This window comes from Pleurodeles waltl, chromosome 6 (genome assembly GCF_031143425.1).
Source record: "Pleurodeles waltl isolate 20211129_DDA chromosome 6, aPleWal1.hap1.20221129, whole genome shotgun sequence".
NCBI classification, from domain to species: Eukaryota; Metazoa; Chordata; class Amphibia; order Caudata; family Salamandridae; genus Pleurodeles; species Pleurodeles waltl.
This window is the reverse complement of record NC_090445.1, coordinates 1,524,212,158-1,524,238,730: the sequence shown is the minus strand read 5'-3', so window position 1 is coordinate 1,524,238,730 and position 26,573 is coordinate 1,524,212,158. Positions and strand designations below refer to the sequence as shown.

The following is a 26,573-nucleotide window of genomic DNA, read 5'->3' as shown; positions in this document are numbered from 1 at the left end:
ATTGTGAGGGCACCAGTGGGATGGAGGGGGAGGGGAGCACCACGGCGGAGACAGGAGGGGACAGTTTGGACATAGATACCTCCTCCTATGGAAACTCCCTGGTGGTGGCGGATACCTTTGGGTCCACCCCAGATACCGGTACAGCTGCCACCCCGTACCAGCACCACCCTCCCAGCAGCCCCTTAGCGAGTAGCCCGTGCCCGCTCACCTAGGAGGGTGAGCATCTCCTTCACCCCAGGCACCTCAGGCTCTGTCCCAGTTAGCCCTGCTGCCCTGAGTGAAGAGGCTATTGACCTCCTGTGATCCATCTTTGTTGGGCAGTCAACCATTGTGGATACCATCCAGGGGCTGGCATCCCAAATGCAACAGACCAATGCATTTCTGGAGGGCATTCACACTGGCTTGGTGGCCCAACATAGATCAATCCAGGCTCTGGCCTCCTCTCTGATGGCAGCCATTGTCCCTGTTTCACCCCTCCCCCCTCCAACTTCCTCTACCCAATCCCATTACCCTCAACCCCAACCTATCCCAAGCACACAGGCAGACCAGCATGCTCACAAGACAACACACAAGAGTGGTTCAGGCAAACACAAGCATCACACTTCATCCCACAGGCACTCACAAAAACACCATCCAGATGCAGACATACCAACATCCACTGCCTCCACTGTGGCTCCCTCCTCCTCCACCTCCCTCCCAGTTCTGTCTACACTCACACCTGCATGCACTACATCCTCATCCACTACCTTCATCACCAGCACACCTATCAGAACACACCTCACTGGCAGTCACCACCCCAACATCCATGCCCCTTTGCCCTGCGTCCTCTCCCACTGTGTCTGTCACCCCCTCCCAAAGTACACAAACGCAGGCACTCAGACACCCAATAGCCATCCACCTCACAACAGCATCCAGCCCATGCACCTGCTCCCAAACACAGCAGACAGACACCTCCTACAACCACTCCCTCTTCCTCCACTCCCAGACCTTCTCCCTCTTCCTGTCCCAATGTCCCTAAGAAGCTTTTCTTCTCCACCATTGACCTCTTATCTACCCCTCCCTCACTTCCTTCATGTCTGGCCAGGTTGTGTAAAACCCAGGCAAGCACCTCAGCCACCCAAGCCATGGGCCCAGTAGTGTCCACAGCAACTCGTGGTGGGAAGGGATCCGGGCACCAGGCAGCCACATGGAAAGAGTGCCTCCCCCAAGTGCTGCCAGGAAGGTCAAGGTGCCACCCCCAGCTGCTACCGTGAAGGTAAAGGTGCCACCTCCAACTGCTGCCAAGAGGAGCAAGGAGCCATTCCCAGCTGCTGCCCAGAGGAGCAAGGAGCCATCCCCAGCTGCTGCCAAAAGGAGCAAGGAGCCATTCCCAGCTGCTACCAAGAGGAGCAAGGAGCCATCCCCAGCTGCTGCCAAGAGGAGCAAGGAGCCATCCCCAGCTGCTGGCAGGAAGGGCGAGCGGCCCGCACCCGCAGGCAGAAAGGACAATGGGCCTGGTGCTGGAACTCAGTCAGAGCCCCTACCACCAACCATGGTAGTGCAGCCGTCTGAGGCTGCAGAGGATGGGCAGGAGCTTCCCCCCACAACCACCACCAGCAGCAGCACCACCAGCAGGACCACCAGCATTGGGCAGCCATCCGAGGCTGCAGGGGATAGGCAGGAGCTTTCCCCCACAACCACCACCAGCAGCAGCAGCACCACCAGCACGACCACCAGCAGTGGGCAGCCGTCCGAGGCTGCAGGGGATGGGCAGGAGATTCCCCCCAACACCAGCGGCAACATCACCATCATCACCACTGAGCAGCTGTCACCGCAAGCGGACAGTGTGTAGTCCTGCCTCCATGGGCTGTTGTGCGGGCTGCCCCTGCAAATCCTGTGGGATTGACACCCACCTGAGAGACTGTGTCCTTGCACTCCCCAATACCTGCATCACAGGGCACAATGCCCCCTCCAGAACCAGTGGAGAGGCCATCCACTCACCCTATCCTCCCCAGGATGAAGATCATGGGGCACGATGCCCCCTCCAGAATCAGTGGAGATGCCATCCACTCACCCCATCCTCCCCAGGATGAAGATCACAGGGCACAATGCCCCCTACAGAGCCAGTGGGCAAGTAACCCACATGAGAGACTGTGGCCTTGCACTCCCCAGGACCACGCACAGGGCATGTTGCCCCCTCCAGAGCCAGTGGGAAAATCACCCGCTCGAGAGACTGTGGCCTTGCACTCCCCAGGACCAAGCACAGGGCATGTTGCCCCCTCCAGACTCAGTGGGCAAGTCACCCACTTGAGAGACTGTGGCCTTGCACTCCCCAGGACCACCCACAGGGCATGTTGACTCCTCCAGGACCAATGGTGTTGTTCCATCTGCCAGTTGAGGTGCCCCCCATTCCCCATCCCCCTGAGGTGCCTGCCTATTTTCGAACAGATGCCCCTGCAGTGTTCTTTCCGTGTTGTTGCGGGAGTCAAGTGGGGCCTTGGACTTTGTGATGTGGCCCTGTGGCTCTGTGGCCCACGAACACTGAGGACTGGGCAGTGTCCCTTGATTTGTAAATATGTATATACTTTTAGATTGGATGCAAGTATTACTACTTCATTTATCTTATTACACTCACTTTTATCTATTCATGTTGTCCTTGCATTTTTCCAGAGGGGTACGGGGTGTTTATTACTGCATCTGGTTGTTTGTATGTTGTGCGTGTGTGTGTGTGTCACTCTCTTTTTCCTCCCTCCCTCCCCTGTGTGCTAGGTGGCTGTACTCACTGTGGTCATCTTCGCCATTGTTGGTGTTTGTGGAGGAGCAGGACTTAGAGCAGCGTTAAGAATATATGCAGTTCAGGCTCCATGGCGGCGTGGTTCTTCCCTGAGTCTCCACAGGTGAGTAGTATCCCTTTTGTGCAGTGTTTCCATCAAGATTTTTATGTCGTTGGTACTGCCCCAGAAAAGGTGGCGGTTTCCTGTCTCATAATACGATGGGCGGAACATTGACTTCTGCCTGGCTGTAGCCGGCTAACACAGTGGTGCCTGTTGATTCCGCCCTGGTGGTTGGTATGTTGAAGTGGCTGTCTGTCTGCGCTCTTTCCCCCATGGTCATAATTTGGCGGTGTTTATCGCCAGCCTGTTGGCGGTATTACCGCCACTTTATCATTGACCGCCAGGGTTGTAATGAGGGCCTGAGTGTTCTCCAAAAATCCCAAACAAACATGTAATATAAGAAAATCAATGACATGACTTTACATGCAGCCGCAATGGTTCAATACTGCTTTCAGCAATTAGATGTACGTTCTCCAAGAACCCAGTTTCCTCTCCCTTCACTCATTGACTCTGTCTTTGCCTTTGACGCTATAGAGTGCTCTGCAGCCTTGTGGCTAAATTTAAGCTTTAGAAATAACACATATACACATGCATATGTGTAAATAATGTAAAGAGAAGAGTGGCTACATCAATTACCCACACACTAGTGATGTATATCCCTATACATGTTCCAGTTGTAAAAATGCAGTAACTCATAGATTTCCTCACAAAGGGTACATGTAGAATGTTTAACCTCTAGTTATACTGTTGGCAAACCAATGTGGAAATAGAGCAGCCTTTACAGCTTCTATTGTCTTAAATTCTAAGTGCCATGTGCTATCATTGATAATGTCATTAAAGGATGTCATCAATGGAGTGAAGAGCAGTCCACAGATGTTCTAGGGGAACCCTCAAAGGTCCTCCTTCAGATCCATTCACCCCTACTGCTCCTCCGGCCAGCGGCCCATCCGAGTTCTGGGTGCCATATTAAGTTTCAGGGTCCCAATGTCCATCCTTACAGAGTTTCAGGGGTCTTTTAACTTTCAGCTGGGCATTATTCTATTGCTGCCCAGTGTCCTCTCAAGTATCTCTCACTTGTGCAGGGCTTTTTAAGCGGGGGTGGAAAGGTCTCCATGGTAGGCACCTCTAGCCAGTTCAAGGGTGCCAAATCATCACTCCACCCATCCCAAGCTCCTGCACATCACCCTGGACATTTAAACATAGTGACTCCAAATAGTCTATGAATAGACCTTCTCTGAGAGTGAGAACCCCAGCCCTGCACGAACTGACACTGCTGCCTGAACTCTTCCAATGAAAACTTCCAAGAGGACTCAGTCCTGTGTTTATCTCCAAATTCCTTTGTTTCTGTGGGCTTGCCCGTGGCAGGTGGAGAGTGAACGGCTAATGCTAATTAAAATGCAGAACTCCTCCTCACACCTTCCTCTTCAAGGAACTGTGCCAAGCACTGTTAATGGTTCTATTGCATGGGAAGGCCTTTGATCCTCACACTTGTCAGCAGAGTAATTAACTTGGCCCAGTAGGGGGGGGGGCAAAAGCCCCCCCACTGGGCCAAGCCAGCACCAATCCTCGAAGGGCCCCTTTTGAGATAGGCTACCTGTGTACTGATAATGCACTGAGCTAGATAGTGGTCTACTTATTTACTAGTCTCCCAGAGTGTTCCTTGGTAATTTGGGATGGGGAAAGAGAAGGTTTGGGACTATAGGATGCTACCTACAGAATTGATATATATCCCATAAAGGTAACTGATAACCTTTAAAGTTGGATAGTATTAATGGAGAACTCAAACCTCAACCAAAAAAACAAAATTAGCCTTTCATTTGACTTTAACACACTTGATTAGTATTATGCTTCATTACCCGGTCTCATCCTGGTCCCTAAAAACCACAGGGCAGATTTACTAAGGACTGTGCTGTGTGAATGAGAGAGAGCTCTTCATCTCAGTGCCTGTGCTGGCGCACTTTAGACTGCCTAGCGCCAACTGTGGTGCAAGGGGCCTGTAGTACAGGCAGGATTGTTTTTGTGTAGGAAGGAATACCTTCCTGCATAAAAACAATCTAAATTGTTCTCCTTGTTACTCCTCTCTGTAGGAGGTGTACCAATTTCCTACAATTTTAGCTTTACAAACCTTACTTAAGTGGTCATTATGAGTTTGGTGGTGTTGGACCGTCCTGCTGGCGGTGGAGGTGCGACCGCCGACAGGTGGCAGCCTGGACCGACGTATTATGAGTCAGGTGGGAAAATGTGAGCAGACCAGCCACTTCACCGCTTCTACTGCCAGAGTGGGAGAGCCGCTGCCAACGGCGGTGGCCATCTTCAGGCCGGAGGAATGGCCCTTCCCACCCACCGTATTACCAAACACCACACCACCAAGATTTCCGGGGTAGAACCACCGCCACACAAAGCCTGGCAGAATGTAAACATACATAAGGAAACACTCACTGTAGGGACACAGACGACGCAGAGGGCGACATGGAGTGTGAACTGGAAATCCTCTCAGTGCTGATCCTTGCGACATTCCTCCAGGACCGTGACCGCGACGAAGACGCCAACAGTGAGTACAGCGGGAGGGAAGGGGACAATACACACCCTCACACCACACTCATCCCACACAAACACCACCACGCCCACACACACGCACACCAACACCCTTGCACGCAGACACACACCCTCACCACCAACACCCCAATGCATACCCTCCCCCCAAAACTAGGTACACAATCTGTACAGGTAGACTCTTACTTGACACATGCACAGAAAGAAAATACGAAGCACATACCTGTGTACATGACCCTCCAAAATTAAAACGCAGGACTACGGAAGAACATTGCACCAACATGCCTGTTGGCCAGATATATTGATCCAGAAACTGGAGTTAGAAAAATCAGTACAGGCAAGGTCATGGGCCAGTCCAATCAAATAGTCCCGTTGGGCCCACAAGACCCCCACCTGATTCCTACCATGACCATGGCCTCCACAGGGAAGGGGCATCAATGGGGCAGGCAGGCACCCCAGGGAGCAAGGGTAGGGGGTAGTAGGGGTGGGGACTCAAGCTTGGGAGGGGGTTTCCCTGGCTTAGGTTTTGGAGTGGGTTGGATTTTGGGCTTTCCCTGGAAAGGAGTGGGAGTGGGCTTGGACCGGGGGTGGGAGTGGGATTAAGCCTCCTAAATATTCTTTTCCACCCTGGGGTAGGGGCACAGGACTGTGAAGGGAGGACTGGGGAGGATTCTGATGAGGAAAGAGTGGATTTGGTGAGGCCAAGGGAGCGTTTAGGGACAAGACGGGGTGGCCAGTGACTTCAAAGAGGTTGACTCGGGAAAGGAAAAGCTTCATAGGGGTAGATGGAAGGGTTTTAGATACAGGTTTGGGAGTGGAGGTTGAGGGAGTGGAAGTATGCTGTCAGTGGATGGGGTTTTGTTCTTCATCTGCTCATGTTTGGTGGATGTCTGTTGCGTGGATATGTGGGTGTGTTTGCGTGTACTGGGAGGAGGGGTGAAAACAGTGGGAGTAGACAGGCAGCTCTTGTAGATAGATGTTGTGCGGGTGTCTGCAGGTCTGGTGAGTGGGCAGCAAGTGTCTGTGAAAGCTGTCGTGGTGAGTGCGGGTGCGGTGTCCGGGGTGCATGAGTGGATGTCAGCAGTTGTGGTGACTGTGAGAACGGGGGCTGGAGCAGTGACTGAGGGTGCAGAGAAGGTGGGTGTGCATTGTGAGATGACAGACAGGGAGGAGGGTGTTGCCAATACACTGGGGGAAGTGGATGTTGTGGTGTGTGCACTTGGATGTTGGGAGTGTGCCTGCTTGTGGGGGGATGTGTGGTGCCTGTGTTCCTCTTTGAGTTTCTTGTGTGTTGTCTTGGGTGCATGCTTGTCTGTATGTGTGCTTGAGATGGGTGAAGGGAGTGGGGTGCTGGAAGGGGCACAGGAGGTGGGGGGGGTGGAAGAACCAGGGACCCTGGCTGCCTTCAAAGAGGAGGCCAGAGCCTGAAAAGATCACTGTAGGCCAGACATGGCACTCTGAATGCCTTCCAGGTGGGCATTGCATTGCTGCATCTGGGATGCCAGCCTCTGGATGGCGTTCACGGTGGTTGTCAGCCCTACAGAAATGGTTCTCAGGAGGTCAATAGCCTCCTCATTGAGGGCAGCAGGACTGACTGGGGCAGGGGCAGAGGTGCCTGCGGCGAAGGAGACGCCCACACTCCTGGGTGAGCGGGCATGAGCAACTCGGGGTAGCTACTGGGAGGGCAGTACTGGTACGGGGCATGGCGGAAGATGTTGTAGATCCGGTGGTCCCAGAAGTGTCCGCCACCACCAGGGAGCTGCCATCGGAGGAGCTGTCAGAGTCACTACCTGCAGTGGCAGTTGCCTCCCCCGTGGTGCTCCCCTCACCCTTCATTGCACTGGTCCTCTTGGCAACGGGGGTCTCGGCCTCCTAGGTCCCGTGGGCAGAAGCATCCACACTTGTTGGTGCCTCCGTTCCTTCGCCAGATGATGCTAATGGACACATGAACACAAGAACACAGAGAGGGGGGGTTGGAAAAAAGAAGGAAGTGAGCTGTCAATACCTGACTGAATGGCATGTTGGCACAAATGCACTCCCATCCATCCCAGAAACTGTTCCTTAACATCACCAACTACATCAAGGTAGGTACCTCTGATTGGTGCTCTAGCTCCCACACTACACTGACCTACCTACACTTCACTGGCCAACTACATCACCATCCTTTCTCAACATTTCCAAATAGGTTGAGTTGGAACAACGGAGAGGGATGCTGTTCTACCACAATGTGTCCAGTCTCAGAGGATATACATCAGACTCACCAGCCCACCCATGTGACCTGTACATGGCAAAATACCCAACCCTTCTAAGCAGAAATTACAATCCCACTGAAGGAACGGGGGACGCCTGCATTGACACACCTGTGTACCACCAAGCCACTACTTGCCAACCACCCTTTTGCACCCAACTATACCTCACAATAAGCAATCTGAACAGTGGTGGTACTCACCCCCTTGTGGCTGCTGTGTTGCCTTCAAGCGCCCATCCAACTCAGGATTGGCCACTGCCAGAATGCGGCCATTAGGGAGGTCATGGTCTGACCGGCACCCCTTCCTCATTGGGGGGCCGCCCCCAGCTGGGCCTCTGTGGTCTTCCGTGCCCAGCGTCTCAGGTCCCCCCACCGTTTCCTGCAGTGGGTGCTTCGCTGGCTGTCCCCCAGGGTCCGGACTTCTTTGGTGACGGCTCACCAGTATCCCTTCTTCTGATGGGCGCTAACCTGCATGTAACACACTGAGGAAATTGTAGCTGTGAGTGGAAGTACACCATTAGCACATGGGATGCAATAACACCTGCACATTTACCAGTCAAACTTACAGTCATCCATGAGCCAACACACATACACCCTGGCACACTGCACCTATCCATGCCCACATTCCCCAGTCATGCCCACAACCCTCCGATGCATTGGCACACATTCCAAGGACGCATGAATACCACTCACCTGGTCCTCTGGTCGCCCATACAGCTTTACATACAGGGGTAGGACCCCGTCCACCAGCTTCCCCTGTAGCCTGCGCCATTTCCTGTCGCGCCACGCGGTGCGGCGCGAGCCGAGAGCTCGACTCAAGCCGGGCGTTCGGCTTGGGCCGCGTACAGCGTTGCTAGGACGCGGCGCGCCCCCAGCCTCTCCTGCGCATTTCGAGGCCCCAGACTTGCATGGGGCCTCGTTCTACCTTCTGCTTTCCACTATACTAGGGGTCTATGACCCCTCTTACCTGTTTTTTCGTTTCTTTCCCTTTTTTCTTCTTTTTCTTCTTTTCTGCAGTCTTTTGTTGTGCCTTTCTTTATGTCCTTTCCCCCTTCCCAGATTCCTGTTCTTTCCCAGCATTCCTTGTTCCTTATTCTCTATGGTTCCTGTTCTATTCTGTTCTATGTGTTGTTTCCCTGTCTAAGATGGTGTCCTTTTACTTCCTGTGGGTCACTTCCTGTTTTTTAGTATATAAGGGCTGTGTTTTCTTCTTTCTTTGCGCTGCAACACTTTCTGCTCAGTTAGTGTCTTCGCTCCTGATTTCCTCACCTTTTGGTTCTGGATTTCCGCATTCTGTGTTTCCTGACATTTGCTCCTTTTGGATTCCTGTTTGTTTGTTCTTGTTTTTTCCAGGAATCTTCCTGTTTGGAGGTTTTTCCCCTTTTTCTAAGGGTTTTTTTCCCTCTGGCGCTATTTTCTGAAGGGCACGGTCTGTTCTTGGCGTCTCCATTGCCTACAGCACCGTGGCTACCAGAAAGAGTCGCCCCTTTTTGGGCCCAAGTCGAACATTGAAGATCCACGCCACCAGATCTGCAAATTCCAGGCGCAAGCAGCACGTGAGTCGTGACAGATTGCAGCGCCTAACCATTCCGACGTCCTCAAACACCATGGATGACACAGTGGCGGCTGCTGCAGATCCGGAACAATCTCTTTTGACCACGATTCAGCAACAAGCTCAGGAATTGCAACAACTACGCAATGAAAATGCTGCGTTACGACAGGCTTTGGCTCTCCGCACCAGTGATGTTCCAACTATCTCCGCTTCTACCCCTTGTTTCTCTGGTGAACCAACCAAGCTTCGCAAGTTCCTGGATGCATTAACAGTGTACTTCGCCTTCCGACCTACCCAATTCTCCCACGACAGGACCAAGGTGGGTTATCTTATCAGTGCCTTATCCGGTCCAGCCTTGGCCTGGGCAACCCCGATGGTGTCCTCCAATGACCCTGTATTGTCGGACTATTCCACATTTGTGAGTCGCTTCAAACAGATGTTTAGCCGTCCTGGATTGGAAGCCTCTGCTGAAGAAGCCCTATGTGATATCCAACAAGGCTCGCAAGACGTCCTGCAATATATAACCCGTTTTCGTCAGCTGGCGGCAGAGACCACTTGGGTGGAACGTACTCTGGTAACTTTATTTCGTAGAGGACTCAAAGAAGAAATAAAGGATGAACTAGTACATTCTACCAGAGCGGAAGATCTTTGTGGCCTGATGGATCAAGCACTGTCCATCGAATATCGTCTTCAGGAACGGAGATCGGAAAAGAAAAGGAGTAGAGGGTTTTCCCAGCCAAGTAGCTCACAAGCTTGCCTGCAGCGTTCCGAGGAACCTCGCACTCCTGCTAGAGACATCGAAGGGGAACCCATGCAGGTGGATACTACCCGAGGTCCGCTCTCTGCTAGTGAACGAGAAGACAGACGCAATAGAGGGTTGTGCCTGTACTGTGGTTCTGCTGGTCACATGCTTCGTACCTGTCCTGTACGTCCGCCCAGGCCTTCGGGAAACACCACCTCCCGTCCTCTGTAAGAAGGGAGGGGACGGGATCTACAGCTATACCTTCCATCAGCTCCTTTAATGACAATACAACCGCCTTGTTCATTTTTCCTGTCCTGTTACAACTTCCTGACGGTCGTCAAGAAAAGACTATGGCATTACTAGATTGTAGTGCTAGTGGTATATACATGGACAAGACGTGGGCTGCTGCTCACCAAGTTCCTACACAAGCAAAAGAAGTACCCGAACAGGTACACACCGTGGATGGATCCTTGATATCCTCGGGTCCTGTAGACACCACTACCCTGATGTTAAGTCTACAGGTGGGAAACCATCAAGAACACATTTCCTTCGATCTTATCACGTCCCCCAACCATACCATCATTCTTGGAATTCCGTGGTTCATCAGACATAACCCGTATATAAATTGGGTAACCCGGACAGTGTCTTTGTCTTCGCAATTTTGTCATGAGAACTGTTTTACTTCCGACAAGTATTGGTCTCTGAAAAGATCCTTAGATACTGAAGGTGCCACTGGTATGTCCATTAATACGGTCCAAGGGGTCCCAGACCACTATTTGGAGTTTCAGGATGTTTTCCAAAAACCGTCGAAACCTTTGCTACCTCCACATCGAGAATATGATTGTGCTATTCCATTGGAACCCGGCACAATTGTTCCTTTTGGGAGGATGTACTCCCTCACGGAACCCGAAAGGGAAGTTCTAAAAGAGTATCTGGACGAAAATATACAGAGTGGTCTTATTGTCCCATCGTCGTCTCCAGCTGGGGCTCCTCTCTTTTTTGTGCCCAAGAAGACAAAGGATCTTCGTCCTTGCCTGGATTTTCGAGGTCTGAATAAAATAACAATTAAAGATCGTTATCCTTTGCCTCTCATCAGGGACATACTAGAAGCTATCAGAGGGGCTCAACGTTTTACTAAATTATATTTACGAGCAGCTTACCACCTTTTACGCATAAAAGAAGGCGACGAATGGAAGACAGCTTTCAGGACTCCATTTGGCCATTTTGAATATAGGGTTATGCCGTTTGGTCTCACTAACGCCCCCGCAATCTTCCAGAGATTTATGGACTCAGTGTTTTCAGACCTTCTGAATCAGACAGTCGTGATCTACCTAGATGATATTCTTATTTATTCTAGAAATCCTGAACTCCATTCTTCCCATGTGAAACAAGTTCTTCAAAGACTTCGTGCTCATCAACTATTTTGCAAACCAGAAAAATGTGAGTTCGACATGACGGAAGTCAAATATCTGGGCTATCATTTAAGTCCCACCGGCATAGCTATGGATCAGGAAAAGGTACGAGCTATCCTAGAGTGGCCTTCTCCTTCTTCCATAAAAGAAACACAATGTTTCCTAGGGTTAGCAAACTTCTATCGACAATTCATTCTAGACTTTGCCAGACTGACTAGCCACATAACTCACACCTTAAAAAAGGAAAATTTAAAGAAAGGGTTTGTCTGGACTGAGGCGGCTGAAGCAGCCTTTCAAGAATTAAAGAGAGCCTTCACCCAAGCCCCCATCTTGAGACATCCAGATACCACCAAACAATTTATAGTCGTAACTGATGCTTCTGAGAGAGCCATCGGAGCTGTCTTACTCCAACGACAAGAGGATGATGGTCTTGAACATCCTGTTTTCTACTTGTCTCATATCCTTTCCACAGCTGAACAACACTATTCTGTACTGGAAAGGGAATTATTGGCTCTGAAAACAGCCTGCCTTGAGTGGAGACAGTTTCTGATGGGTTCCAAGGAACCATTTGAGGTGAGGACAGACCACCGTAACCTACAATGTCTACGAAATTTTGTATGCCAGAATAGTCGTCAGGCCCGCTGGGCCTTTTTCTTCAGTCAGTACGATTTTTTCATCACATATATTCCTGGATCTCAAAACATTCTGGCTGATGCTCTGTCTCGCCGATATCCAGAGTGTACTCCTTCCTCATCTCAGTATCTTCTGGAACCCAGTAAGATCATTGGAGTGGCTCAGTCTTTCCTGGAAGAAGTACAACTGGAATACGCCAACCTATCGGACCACGACATAGAAGAACTAAGACCATTATTACATAAGAAACAAGGATATTTTTATTATCAAAACCTGATATTCCTCCCTACTAACAAGGTGCAAGAAAAGGCATTACAAATGTGCCATGATTCACCTGTAGCTGGTCATAGAGGCATCAAGGCCACTCAAGAACTTCTTTCACGATTTTTCTGGTGGCCTACCTGGAAGCTGGATGTGGAAAGATACGTTCAGGCCTGTCCCATATGTGCCCAAATCAAGATACCCCATACCAGACCGGCAGGATTACTACAGCCTTTGCCTGTTCCACCGGCCCCATGGCATACCATCTCTACTGATTTTATGTGTTCACTCCCACCATCAGCAGGAAACCGGGTCATCATGGTCACTGTGGATTCTTTCACGAAGATGGCTCATTTCACTGCCCTGAAAAGGCTACCTACTTCTCAAGAACTAAGTCAAATATTCATTGATCATATCTTCCGTCTCCATGGACTTCCACATACCATAATATCTGATAGAGGACCTCAGTACATTTCCCGATTTTGGAGGCATTTTTGTAAAACACTAAATATTAATAGAGCCCTGTCTTCAGGGTTCCATCCTCAGACCAACGGCCAGACCGAGCGTCTGAACCAAGGACTAGAGCAATATCTTCGATGCTTTTGCAATTCTACCCAAAGTAACTGGAACACTTACCTCTCTATAGCTGAATTTTCCTACAATAACTCAGTCCATAGTACCTCCAAGGTCACTCCCTTTTTCTGTTCTTATGGTTTTCATCCTACCTCTTTTCCTACTTCTCCACAATCCAACTCTCCTCTACCCGCCATTACCTATTTCTCCAAACGCCTTCTCCAAATCCATAGACTAATTCGATCTAATTTATTACATACCAAGAGATATATGAAGAAGGCTGCAGACAAGAGACGTGCAACCAATCCAGACTATCATCCACAAGATAAAGTCTGGCTCTCCTCCAAATTCTTACCCTCACGTCTTTCTCAAAATAAGTTCACACCTCGTTACTATGGGCCTTTCCGTATTCTTCAGTTGGTCAATCCTGTCACTGTCCGTCTTCACTTACCTCATACATGGAAGATTCATCCGGTCTTTCATGTTTCTCAGCTTAAACCTTATGTGCCTGACCCTTACTCACGTCAGTTTCCTTGTCCACCTCCTGTACTCGTGGATGATGTTCCTGAATATGAAGTACAGGAAATTTGTGACTCTCGTCTTTTTCACAAACGCCTTCAGTATCTGATTCATTGGAAGGGTTATCCTCTCAGTGAATGCCCTTGGGAAGATGCATCTTCCGTTCACGCACCTCTCCTGATTCAACGCTTTCACGGTTTATTTCCTCTCAAACCTGGACCTTCGGGAGGGGGACCTACTGTCGCGCCGCGCGGTGCGGCGCGAGCCGAGAGCTCGACTCAAGCCGGGCGTTCGGCTCGGGCCGTGCACCGCGTTGCTAGGACGCGGCGCGCCCCCAGCCTCTCCTGCGCATTTCGAGGCCCCAGACTTGCATGGGGCCTCGTTCTACCTTCTGCTTTCCACTATACTAGGGGTCTATGACCCCTCTTACCTGTTTTTTCGTTTCTTTCCCTTTTTTCTTCTTTTTCTTCTTTTCTGCAGTCTTTTGTTGTGCCTTTCTTTATGTCCTTTCCCCCTTCCCAGATTCCTGTTCTTTCCCAGCATTCCTTGTTCCCTATTCTCTATGGTTCCTGTTCTATTCTGTTCTATGTGTTGTTTCCCTGTCTAAGATGGTGTCCTTTTACTTCCTGTGGGTCACTTCCTGTTTTTTAGTATATAAGGGCTGTGTTTTCTTCTTTCTTTGCGCTGCAACACTTTCTGCTCAGTTAGTGTCATCGCTCCTGATTTCCTCACCTTTTGGTTCTGGATTTCCGCATTCTGTGTTTCCTGACTTTTGCTCCTTTTGGATTCCTGTTTGTTTGTTCTTGTTTTTTCCAGGAATCTTCCTGTTTGGAGCTTTTTCCCCTTTTTCTAAGGGTTTTTTTCCCTCTGGCGCTATTTTCTGAAGGGCACGGTCTGTTCTTGGCGTCTCCATTGCCTACAGCACCGTGGCTACCAGAAAGAGTCGCCCCTTTTTTGGCCCAAGTCAAACATTGAAGATCCACGCCACCAGATCTGCAAATTCCAGGCGCAAGCAGCACGTGAGTCGTGACATTTCCAGGACCAGAGTCAAGACACAGCAGCACACGCAGTGGAGTAGTGGCCATCTTGATGTGCAGGAGTCAAGTGGCCTAGGCAACCCAAAATGGCAGTGTAGACCGCAGAGGTGTGCACCGTCATTACCGACGATGATCTTGATTGGCCCCTGTTTACCATAGACAACAATGTTAGCCAATGAGCATTTGCACGGCGGTGGACACCGCCTACCACCATGACGACATACACCAGCGGTATGATATCACTTCCTACTCTCCACAACCTGTATGACTGGAGGCTGCCATTTTATGAACAAAACGTGTACCCAAACATGACATGGGCAGTGTATATGGCGCCATTTCGTCTACTGTCAGGGAGCTAGAGGTGACATCACAAATGCCTATACCCATATCATGGTTGCAAGTATGCCTACACTGTTGATTGTCCCTTCCACAGCAATCACGACACATTGCACATTCAGGGTTTGATCCTGATTCGGAATTGATACTATGTAATGTGTGTGGAATACACATACAATGGATGTGAGAGGTGAATGGAGAGTAATTGGTCCTTCACAAAATGTATCTACCTTTTTTTCCCCCATAGCTTCCAACCCATGTGGAGAGGGAGGGCTCCATCTGTCTACAAACCCCTGGTTGATCTGCCTACCATGGAGAAGCACCACATAATCATCACTTATCGCCTGAACCGTAACACAATCATTGAGCTGTGTGCCCAATTGGAGTATGAACTCATGCCTGCAATAAGAAACACATATGCCATCCCTCCAACATTGCAGGTGCTATCAGTCCTACATTTCTTAGCAACTGGGTCATTTCAGGTGACAGTGGGGGTGGCATCCGGTGTGTCACAGCCAATGTTCAGCAACATCCTTACTAATTTCCTACGTGCCTTCTTACAACACATGCAGAGCTACATCCTGTTTCCCCAAAGCCCTGATCTCACTACTGTCAAATCATTTTTTTATGCCATTGCCAACATACCATATGTGATTGCTGCCATAGATGGCACCCACTTACCCCTAACTCCCCCCGAGCTTATGAACAGGTGTACAGGAATCGCAAAAACTACCACTCACTGAATGTGCAGATGGTCTGTCATGCAGATCAGTATATCCCACAGTTAGCTGCATGATTCTCTGGATCTGTCCATGATGCCTACATATTGAGGAACAGCAATGTGCCACACATGATGACACTACTACAGGGGGAGAGAGCCTGGCTAATAGGTGAGTGTGTGTGACACAGATCTGCAGTCATACCTGACTGTCAACTTGTTTTCTTTGCAGAAAAGTGTGTTTTTAACTAATTTTAGCCTTCTTCCCAGGTGATTCAGGGTATCTAAACATGCAGTGGTTCCTGACACCTGTGAGAAATCCCAGGACAGATGCAGAAAACCGGTACAATGATGCCCATGGTCGCATGAGAAGGAGGACCATTGGGCTCCTAAAGACCAGATTCCGCTACCTACACATGTCCGGTGGATCAATGTGTTATGCCCCTGACAAGGTGTGTCAGATTGTAGTGGCCTGCTGCATGCTCCATAATTTGGCTCTGAGGAAACATGTTCCACTACTGGAAGAAGAAGAGGATGCTGCACTGCAACCCATGGGATCTCAGGGGATGGATGACAGTGATGGAGAAGATGAAGGTGATGACGTTGACTGCAGGACCCAGCAAATACAGCTCTACTTCCAATGACTCTCAGGTACATGTTGAACTGTGATGTTAGCTAGACTGGGCTGGATGTCAGTGGCAGATGGTGACTGTACCTCCACAGTGCTGTGTGGATATGAGTATGTGCATGTGTGGATGTTTGGAGATCCACTTTTAGCCATCTGCTGAGTGTTGAACAGAGTGGTCACAGTAGTTTTACACATTATCAATGCAAAGCGATGTATGACACAAATGTACCAAGGTGAATCACAAGCATGGCAAATCTATCGCTCATAACAACAACTTGACAGAATGACGTATGGCCCTCATAAAAGCAGGGCGGGCATGCTGTAAACTAACTGTTCAATAAACTGCGGCCAAAAGATTTTCCAAACACATACCAACTGTTGTGTTATCATTTGCGGGAATGGGCCGTCTGGAGGGGTTTTTGAGGCAGTGATAAAGCCTAATGCGCTAACGTGAAATGGCCAAAATCGAAAATACTTTAATTACAATGGAAAGCATAAAGACGACGCCGGCCTCGATAGAATAGTGAGAAGCCATTGTGTAACAGCTGAGACCCGCTGGTGGATGTGACATGCCATGAAAAACTGCTGTATCCGTGCTAACATCATACTCAGAAAATGAAAACTGTAGCCTCAGCCTGGGCAGATGTACCAAGGAAGTGGGAGCTCTGAGATTGAAAGGGCCCACTAATCAATGAGAGGACGTGTAAGGCTTTAGTGTAGTCCTCAGCGAGGAGGTACAATGCCTGTTTGTTAGCTTAAAATATTCTTAATTACGTAGACTGCGTACCCTTCATAGTGCATCGCATTTGAAAGCCTTTAAAAAGTATAGCAGGCATTTTATTATTTCTAGCTTATAATTTTAACTACCTTGATTGTATGTGCATTGTAGCGTGTTTTGCTTGTAGTCCCGCAAATGTTTTAAGTACAATTTTTTTTTAATTAACGCTGGCTTACTTTTCATGTATGGTTTTAACTAAAGAAAGCATGAACAAATACATTGTGGGTGGTTGAATGCATACTTCCAAATGAAAAAAACACTTGCACAGACTTATAGCATGGACAAATAAAGCGTGGTTCACTACAACTGCGCTGAGCTAGTAGTATACCATAAAATCGAGATCAAGTGGTTAACTAACTGGATGAGTTACAAATCAACATTTAATTGTAGTAGTATTAACGTTTATAAACATCAAGCTGAAGCATTCAACGAATGGCAGACCAAGCCATCAAAACAATCAGATAGTCCGGAATAGGCTACATCACCTTGCAAGAAAAAAAGAGCAATTTAGAACAAAATGACAAATGGGATTGTGTAAGAGTTTAAACAAGCCACGACTCTTTGAGTGTCGGGAAGGAAAAAAGACAACCTGCATAAGCATGAAGTGCTTGCTTGCAAAATAAAGAAAAAAGTACCTGTGGTTATGAGTAGTTAGTGGTAGCACACTGCCCAGTAGCCAATGGCAAGTGACCTGAAGGAGCACTTGGTCCTGAGTCCACGTGACAGCATGGATGGAAGAACGGCAAAGCAAAGAGCAGGAAGTGAAAGCAGACATGCTGGCCAATCAGAAGCACATAAATTAGAGCACTGTTAGACTAAGCCAATGCTATGTTCAGGTAAGTAAAGGCTGGGTGCTAAGCTTCTTTTACGATTTTTTTTATCGACAAACGATTTTGCAAGCACAGCACACAAGCACTAGTGTGCCTAAACATCTTCATACAAGGCTATATTGACTTGTCTAGCATTTACTGCACAAGAATGCTTTTATTTAAATCTGAACACAGACTTCTTGGGAAAGGTTGTCTATGTTTTCTACGTGCTGTCTTATGCTGTTCCCGGAAGGATCAATCATTGGTCCTCTACTGTTCCCTCACTTTACTTTGCCTTTGGCATCTGTTATGTCATAAATAGATTTGTCTCTTTCTTTCTATTCCGATGATTTTCAAATCTATCATTTATTTATTTATTTGAAGACATCCTTCACACCTGTGTTATTTCTTGGCCTCTTACAATTAGGTCATACCCAAGTTCATTTTACCCCTGTTTTAGATCTCATAAGAGAGTGATACTTTACCAGACTCACTTACTTTCATATTGAATCGTAAAGTACTGTTTTGTGATCCTTTATGGTAAGGGTTTCCATGTCTTGCATGATGCAAGGTGAGGTTATTGTGTTTTGGGATGCAGCACTTACCAGTGTGGTGGAAGAAAAGTTGTGAAAAATAGACCCACACTTTATGGCTTTTATGTATTGAAAAGTTTCCTAGTATTGTCTGTGTCATTCATGCCTAAAACATGCTGTGTCCTCATGCAGCAGGATTACTGATTGTTCACTGGATCTAAAATGGAGATCACAATTCTCTGCTCAAGCGTACAAATAACAGGGACTTGGCTTGCCCTCATCGGTGTCTTAACACTTCATAGAAATTCTCATTGTAGGGGACATCCTAATAGAGAGAGGAAACAATTGTAGTTGCTGGAAAAATATTGCTGCAATATTGAACAATACAACAATTGAATCCCAGGGCCCACATACCACAGATCAATCACTATACTGGTTTTGTGTCTCACAGTATACTGTCTACAGGATTTTCACCAACACTAATAGTAGGAGATTCTGTTATCTTTTTAATGTGTTCATCAAACACTTTCTTGGAAGATTTTGAAGACCTTTAAATAGTTACCCTCAGGCAGGAACCTACCTTGAAAAACCAAGATACTGAGGATCCTGACTATTAACGTAGCAACAGAACGGAATTACTAACATTACATCTAAGGGCCATGCAAGATTATCTCCATTATTGAAATAAACTGATAACATCCTTGTTGGAGGTAATATTTAAGAAACACAAATTATTCCACCAACTTCTCAGAAGAACTCTGTTCAGTGAGTACCCTGACGCAGTTTGTTGATGCATGAGTAGCTACATAATATCACACTAATATATCTTAACATAATACAAAACTTAATTCATTAAACATTTCTTTTCTTTGTTGACATTCATCTCAATTTGCTTAATATTAGCTGATATGTGGAATGCAGTTTTAAAAACAGTAGCGCCCCTAAATGTTATTGTTGCATTTTCATGCTTGACAAATGTTTCAATGCAGTAACCTGAAAACAATTTAAATGGAAACTGAAACATTGACTCACAAAATTACAAAAATGATAAAATATGTTAAAATGATTCCTGTGTATTCTTCTTAGCCACACAAAAATTAAACTGGCTTGTCAACCAGTAGGTCAGAAGATCATTTTCCAATGACAACAAACATGCTGAAAAATTACGGAATTCATTTATTTTTTCTGACTGAAATTTCAGATGAGAAAACGTGCACAGTCTCTTGCTCCAAATTGAAAAATAACTTTCAACACCAATTAAATGTATTATTGAGCAAATTCACAATCACCACACAATACAGCCACAGGATTTCCTGGACAAATAGACGGACCTAATTTAGAATTCTTTGATAATGGAAAATCTTCCGATTTGTGGATGCAATTTCTCTGTTTCTGCTGCAGTTTCATTGGGTGCAAATGGGCCCGGTGTCTCTAGACCCAGAATTATTGGGTCCACAAACACCGCACTACCTGTCATGCGCTGGAGCAGAATTCCACCCATAGGTGATGCTCTTTGCGATCAAGGTCATAATGTTTTACAACCAAAAACACATATTTATGAAACTGTGCCCAGGAAAGCATGTGAGTAGAGCATATAGAAAATACATGATAATGCACTGATGAAGAATGGACAGAGGGGAGTGCACAAATCAAGACAGCATTATGTCTCTGAATAGGCACGCTTCCAAAAACACAATTAACCACGGGCTCACTTACTCCTGCACACATGCACCAAAACTCACTTCTCAGATTCCTGACGAGATACTACCTCTTTGACACTAGTGGAGTGTGACACACATCCAGCAACCCTACATAGGGCCCAGGCCCTACTAGGTGATTCGCGCAGAAATTCACCCAACAAGTTTCCTCCTGTCTCTGCTCGAAACACAACTCGCTTCCTATATCCCACCATGGGTTGAAGAAGCTGCTCCATGAAGACAGGTTGTTGACACTTGCCACAATTCAATCACCAGGGAACAGAGAAAATAAACCAGGGCATGTGCTTGGACTCAGTGAACTATTGAGTGAGACAATGGTGTGCTAAAAGATATACATATCTATGGAAAGCAAATGTCACTCCACCCCTGGAATGAGGAGACATGATGAAGTTCTGCCTTATGATCTACAGCGTAGGTGGCAACAAACAATTACACATCATGAACACCCATAAACCATCCATCTCAGAGCCAATGCAAGAGCCATATGACAGTCAGTCAATTACTCCTACAGCAGCATCCACTTGTAGGTGTGGCTCATACAAAAACTGAGATCAGTTAACAGATTAGCCATTACCTGTGTCATAACCATTCAGGGGTACATGGCCACCAGCAAATGGACAGGTCCATGCACACCTCTATCCCCTTGTGGCCTGGGCTGACCATGCTGTAGGTCCATATCATCAAACGGATCCTTCACTCCGCCACACATTCATGTTGCACTGTCAACAATGCAACCATCACCAACTTATCTTCCCTCACTACCCGCATTTCACGCTCCACTGCCTCACGTCATGCTAGTCTGCATGGTGACATTCTTTGTGTCATCATCCATGCCCCACTGTACACTGGCAAGTACATAGTCTACGTTTGCTCCAAAATATGTTTTCCAGAACCGTTTTGCAAATGTTAAAAATGTTGAATAGGGATACATGCACATTCATTATTGAAAAAATCCCGATTTTATACAGAAATGGCAAACTCTGCAACCTTTGCAAAATGTTCCATAATTTGTTTGTAAAGGCTGCACAAACATACAATGCAACGTTGCACACCAACAGAAGCAGTTGCTATCTGCTCCTGTTAAGGTGCAATGAACATGGGGCCAGATGTAGCAAGGGGTTTTTCCCATTCTGTGTCAATGGGAAAATGTGTTCGTACATATAGCCCATAATTTGGATATGATGATCGCGAAATATATGAGTATCTTCTGACTGCTTCAATTATTGTCTGTGCTAAAGGATTACAGATCCTGGAAGTGGCTGACTGCCTTCTTCTGCTGTCTAATACCCAAATGTATTGTTTGAACTTCTGTCTTGGTCTGGTAATGTGGAGTCCTGTTATTGTCAGAGCAGCAGGTGTCTGGCATTAGTTGACTGGGCCAGATTGCGTGCTTGAGGTGCTGGAAGTGTTGGCACTGGGTCGCAAGTGTCCTGGTGGTGAAGATCCCTTTTCCTTGGGTGTGCAGTAAATGGCTTCAGGGAATAGTTGTTGTTTGTGTGGAGTAAATATTAGGCTATTGTAAAATATCAATACTTGTGTGTGTTTACACTGATTTTGGCATTCAAAGCACAGCCTCATATTTCACCTTCAGAAGAGGGAATCTGTTACGGGTTTGTCCACTCTTAGCACCCTTCTTCACACAATCATAACTCAATGGCTGGGGAAAAAGATACTTGCCAGTCCAACTTCTCACAGTTTCTTTTTGGTCTTTAGAAATCACTGATTGTGACCCTAATAATTTCATGTAACACTGCACATAGGAGTAAAATTCGTAGTTTATTGTACACCCTTTCCAGCTGGATGCCATCATGTTTGAGTGCCAATGACCACATATGATGTGTTGTGTATAGGCACTCATTGCGCTAACATATTGTAATGGTATGTTTGTGTGCATTATCTTTTGGGACTATTTTATGTTTCTATGATCTTCTTTGTGTACTTCACATTGACTTTGTCTTCTGACTGTTTGCCGGACTGCAGTAAACAAGACTAGACTTGGAGTTCTGCTTTCTTAAGATCCTCTTTGCGATTGCTGAATGAATTGGAAGCCTTGCAGGATCAAACCAAAACTGTCTACATGTTGAAGTCGGTAATATTGTGGTGCTAGTCAGTCCAGAACTTGGATCACAGTGTTACTCCGTGTTCTTCACATAGGCACCTCTAACTAGAGTGACATCAGGTTTGTTCTTTCTCTTTGTTGCCCCCCACATTTCAAGGATGTTCTAATGCCCTCTCTTCACATCCAACATCAATTTCCGTTATAGAAATTAATCAATGGTTTCACCTCCAAGGCTGTAAGCTCAGTCACTGCTTCCATATTATCTGCACTATGCTACACTGTATTGATATTTATTGATACGACTATGTGGAAAAAGACCTATAGAAGTTAGTAAATAAAAAAATGATGAATTGACTCCTGGTTGGCCATGGTTTCTAAGAGGGTTTGTAAAGTACAGGTAAGGAGCTACCAAATGGGAAATCAAATATATTGCTGCAGTCCTGTACTTCTGTCAGGCTAATTGGGCCGTAGTAAATCCAGTCACATGCCAAGACTTGGGAGCTTGACAGGCCTCATTGTGACATGTGACTGGTACCGTCCCAGCCCCACTGGCCTTTCACAAGCACTGGCATGTTGAGGAGTCTCAAATGGTTCCTATGGTACAGGCCTCTACTGATGGAGAGTTTGCAAAACACCCCTAGACCTGTGTTTTTAGATTCATCCTCCTCTCTCATATCCACAGTGAACACTTACTTATCAGGGGTGTAGTTATCACTATTGTTGTGGGTGCAGTGATACTAGGGCCCAATGATGTGAGGCGTGCTACTGCAGCACATTCATGGCTATCGTTTACCACCCAAGGGTGAAAAGAGGATCTATTGTACTTGCTTGTGTTAGGGCCGATGGCACCCTTACTGCTCAACTGGCATTTATGTAGGCACAAAAGCAGTCGTACCTTGGCAATTAAACAAGGGGCGATATTATTACTTAACTCAATGGTATTCATTTTATTCGTTGTAGAAGAGTGTATTTTTCTCCAAGTGGCTAAAACATCATTGTAGATTTCTCTTTGTCTTTTAGCTTTAATATACCGGGATTTCGCCGTTTTCAAGCCATGAGGTTTGCTGTGGACGAAATCAACAACTCAAGCACCCTTCTTCCCGGCGTAAGGCTGGGGTACCGGATCTTCGACGTCTGCTCGGAGTCAGCCGCAGTGATGGCAATTCTGGAGGCGAGCTGTGGAGGTCCAAGGTGTACTGTGCCAGTACTGCGTAATTATACTGAATATAGTCCCCAGTTCATCGGTGTGGTCGGTCCCCACTCATCTGACGCAGCCGTGACCATCGCCAGAGCCCTGGCGTTCTACAGCATCCCTGTGGTAATAAACCATTAGGCCTCAACCAACACACAGAGGGAAGGCAGACCCGGAAGTGCAAGGGGAGGGACGCATACATGTCCCCTCTCTGGGAATTTCAGTGAGTGGGCAATTAGTAAAGGCATTTAGATGGGGGTTGAATGTGAGCCTCTTGGATCACACCTTGTATTACTCACTGTTGCCAAAAGGCAAATAGATGACTAACTACTACATAAGGTTGATTTCATACCGGGCGAAGTGCTCCTATTGAAATATTGTCTGAAACTTGCATAGCAGCCACATGTGGGTCAGTCACCACTTCTAAAACAAAGGAAAACGCATTGGTTGGGATTCTAAAAGAGGCTCTTTTGCTGTTCAAGCCTATATGTGTGATTTGCATGATCGAATTATCATATTTTACCTTACAACTCTTTTGGTTTAGTAACCTCCAGAAAAGTGAAATGAGCTTTTTAGGATCCAACGACTGAGAAGAAAAAGTACCTTGCTTGAAAAGCAATGATTTATTTGTACAATGCAGGTATACGTCTAGAGTGTCATGGTGGGAAAAATACAATGTACTGGAGTAAGCCTCGAGCGAAGGCTAGTGGCTGAGATGAGTCCAATCGTTCGATCCATCACCTTGCTGTTTGTTTTAGTTGTCAACTCTCACATGAACAGCTCCACTCCCAGTTTCTGGCAGCTGCCCTGCCTGGCTGACGCCGGCCCCACTGCAGAAACTCCGAAGTTGGTCCAGCACTCCTGCATATGCACATACATAGTAAGCATATAAAAGCAAACTGACCTTGATACACAGAATTCATGTGTACTGCAGTCAGTTTGATTCAGAGTAGCTGATTCTCCGCATGTGCTGAAGAATAGGGTGACCATATTTTGAGGAGCAAAAACCGGGACAAGTCAGACATAAAACAAGGACTAAAGACTTTACTCTCACTTTTATATCTGGCCTGTCCCGTTTTTTGTGTAGCTTTGTGAATGTGTGCCTATACGTGTGTGTGTGTGTTTGTGTATGTATATATATATATATATATATATATATATATATACACACACACACACACACATTTATTTAAAAACCTGACCTTTGTCCCAAAAACCGGGACATTTATTTAAAATTAAGAGGAGCGTCGGGACACCGGGACAGTCCTTTAAAAACCAGGACTGTCTGGAGAATTCCGGGACGTCTGGTCACCCTACCCATACACCAGTCTCATTGTCCAAGGAGATGCAAGGGCAGCAGCTCTGGTGGAAACATCTTCAGTGGTCGAACAAACATAAAGCAATTGCTGGCTGTGGAGAGGCGGGGAGCACAGCACAGCCGCTCAACTGTTTCTTTGGTTACTGCAGCATCCACAACTGCCTCCATTGGCCACTTCATTCCTACTTTTAAATGCGGCCGCTATTTTAGCAGTAAGAAACCCAGAGTATGCTGTGCAGCTGCTGGCACATGTGGCAAAATGCGCTATTGCTGTGTTTTTCAGCCCTGCGACCAGGGATAGAAGTGTTTCACTTAAAGTTGGTACTAGGAAAGGGCCAGTCTTTAAATTATGAAAGAAATCCCAACATAAGGCTATCACTTTAATTGAGGATCTGCAACAGTACCATAGGAAAAGTCTCAAAGGAGTTCTGGCTCACCCCAACACTAAAGGGCTTAAATGGGAAATTCCCCAATAGAAGAATTTGAAAACTGTAGTAACGTTGTCAACAAATCAGAATTGAGGCTTTAGAACCGTTATGTAGCCCCACCACCTAAGCACTATGTTACTACATGAATATTTCTCCAAGAGCTGATTTATGGCTTAAGCTGTGGGCTCCTTGTATTTCCCAAACCAGCAGAGCTTTCTGCAGAGGCCTGTGTAAACAGAAAAACACTTAGTTAACTAAAATGAAATGTTGTAAAGCCTTGAATTCACTGGAAACAAACACAGTTGCATTTCCTCTCATCTGTCTTCACCCAGCACATGCAATGAGAAGGCTGTTTTTCAGTGAAATAGAATGCAGGCATCTCTCATAACTCTGATTGGCCGTTGCCAGCCAATCAGTGTGAAGGTATGTTTCACAAAACTGAAAATGCGTTGGTATGACTGAGGGATGAGGAATGAGAGTAGGGATGATGGCTGAGGCATGAGAAGTAGGAATGATGGAAGATGGATAAGAAGTAGGGATGAGAAGCAGGGATGCGGGATGAGAAGTAGGAACAATGGAAGAAAAGTAGGGATGATGGGAGAGAAGTAGGGATGAGAAGCAGGGATGAGGGATGAGAAGCAGGGATAATGTATGATGGATGAGAAGTAGGGATGAAGGATGAGAAGTAGGGATAATGGAAGAGAAGCAGGGATGATGGATGAGAAGTAATGATGATGTTTGATGGGTGAGAAGCAGGGATGATGGATGAGAAGTAGGGATGATGGATGGGGAGTAGGGATGATGGAAGAGAAGCATGGATGAGGGATGATAAGTAGGGATGATGTATGATGGATGAGAATCAGGGATGATGGAGAAGAAGTAGGGATGATGTATGATGGATGAGAAGCAGGGATGAGACGCAGGGATGAGAAGTAGGTATGATGGAAGAGAAGTAGGGATGATGGATGAGAAGTAGGGATGATGTATGATGGATGAGAAGTAGGGATGATGAATGAGAAGTAGGGATGATGTATGATGGATGAGAGGTAGGGATGATGGATGAGAAGTATGGATGATGTATGATGGATGAGAAGTAGGGATGATTGATGAGAAGCAGGGATGAGAAGTGAGGAATGAGGATGTCCTAAAATGGATGCTGTACAGGTCAGTGAAATCCCACCTTCAAACAACCCTCGCACCCTCTTCCTTGACACCCATGCTTGCAGTCACTTTGAATACAGCCATTTGCTAGAAACCAATCGGGCACATGAAAAAATTGAGGTGAATAAATGACTAAATGTATGGCTAGTATATATGGCTGAAGTTATATTCCCAGGAAATCAAATGGTTAAAACATAAGGCTGAAAATACGTTCCCAGAAAATCAACTCTCAAGATCAGTAGTTGATTTCTAGGCATATAAATTTAACATGCTACCATCTTCATGTCTATGCTCTATTTATCTATTTATTTATTTATTTGTAGAATGTAGCTGCAAAATCCTGGCATAAACATCAGACAGCGTGCTTTAAAATTCCAAAATTCCAACAGAGTATACTTTTCTGATTAATAGACAATCCAATTAAAATGTATTTTAATGAAATCATTTTGGATTAACAGTATCTGCTTTTAGGATTTTCCATCAGTCATGTTGGCAGGCTTACAACCTCCGTTGAGGCAGTGCTGATAATTTTTAGTGTTTATGAAATATTCA

At 46.7% G+C, this 26,573-nt stretch overlaps 1 protein-coding gene across 1 annotated transcript in view; it reads left to right on the top strand.

Annotated features, from left to right (window-relative positions):
* LOC138301783 (taste receptor type 1 member 1-like) overlaps window positions 1–26,573 on the top strand; it is a 90,411-nt gene that overhangs the window by 24,311 nt on the left and 39,527 nt on the right. Inside the window, exon 2 of the mRNA XM_069242285.1 lies at window positions 22,943–23,240. Within this exon, the coding sequence (XP_069098386.1) occupies window positions 22,943–23,240 (298 nt within the window). The remainder of the gene's footprint in view (window positions 1–22,942; window positions 23,241–26,573) is intronic.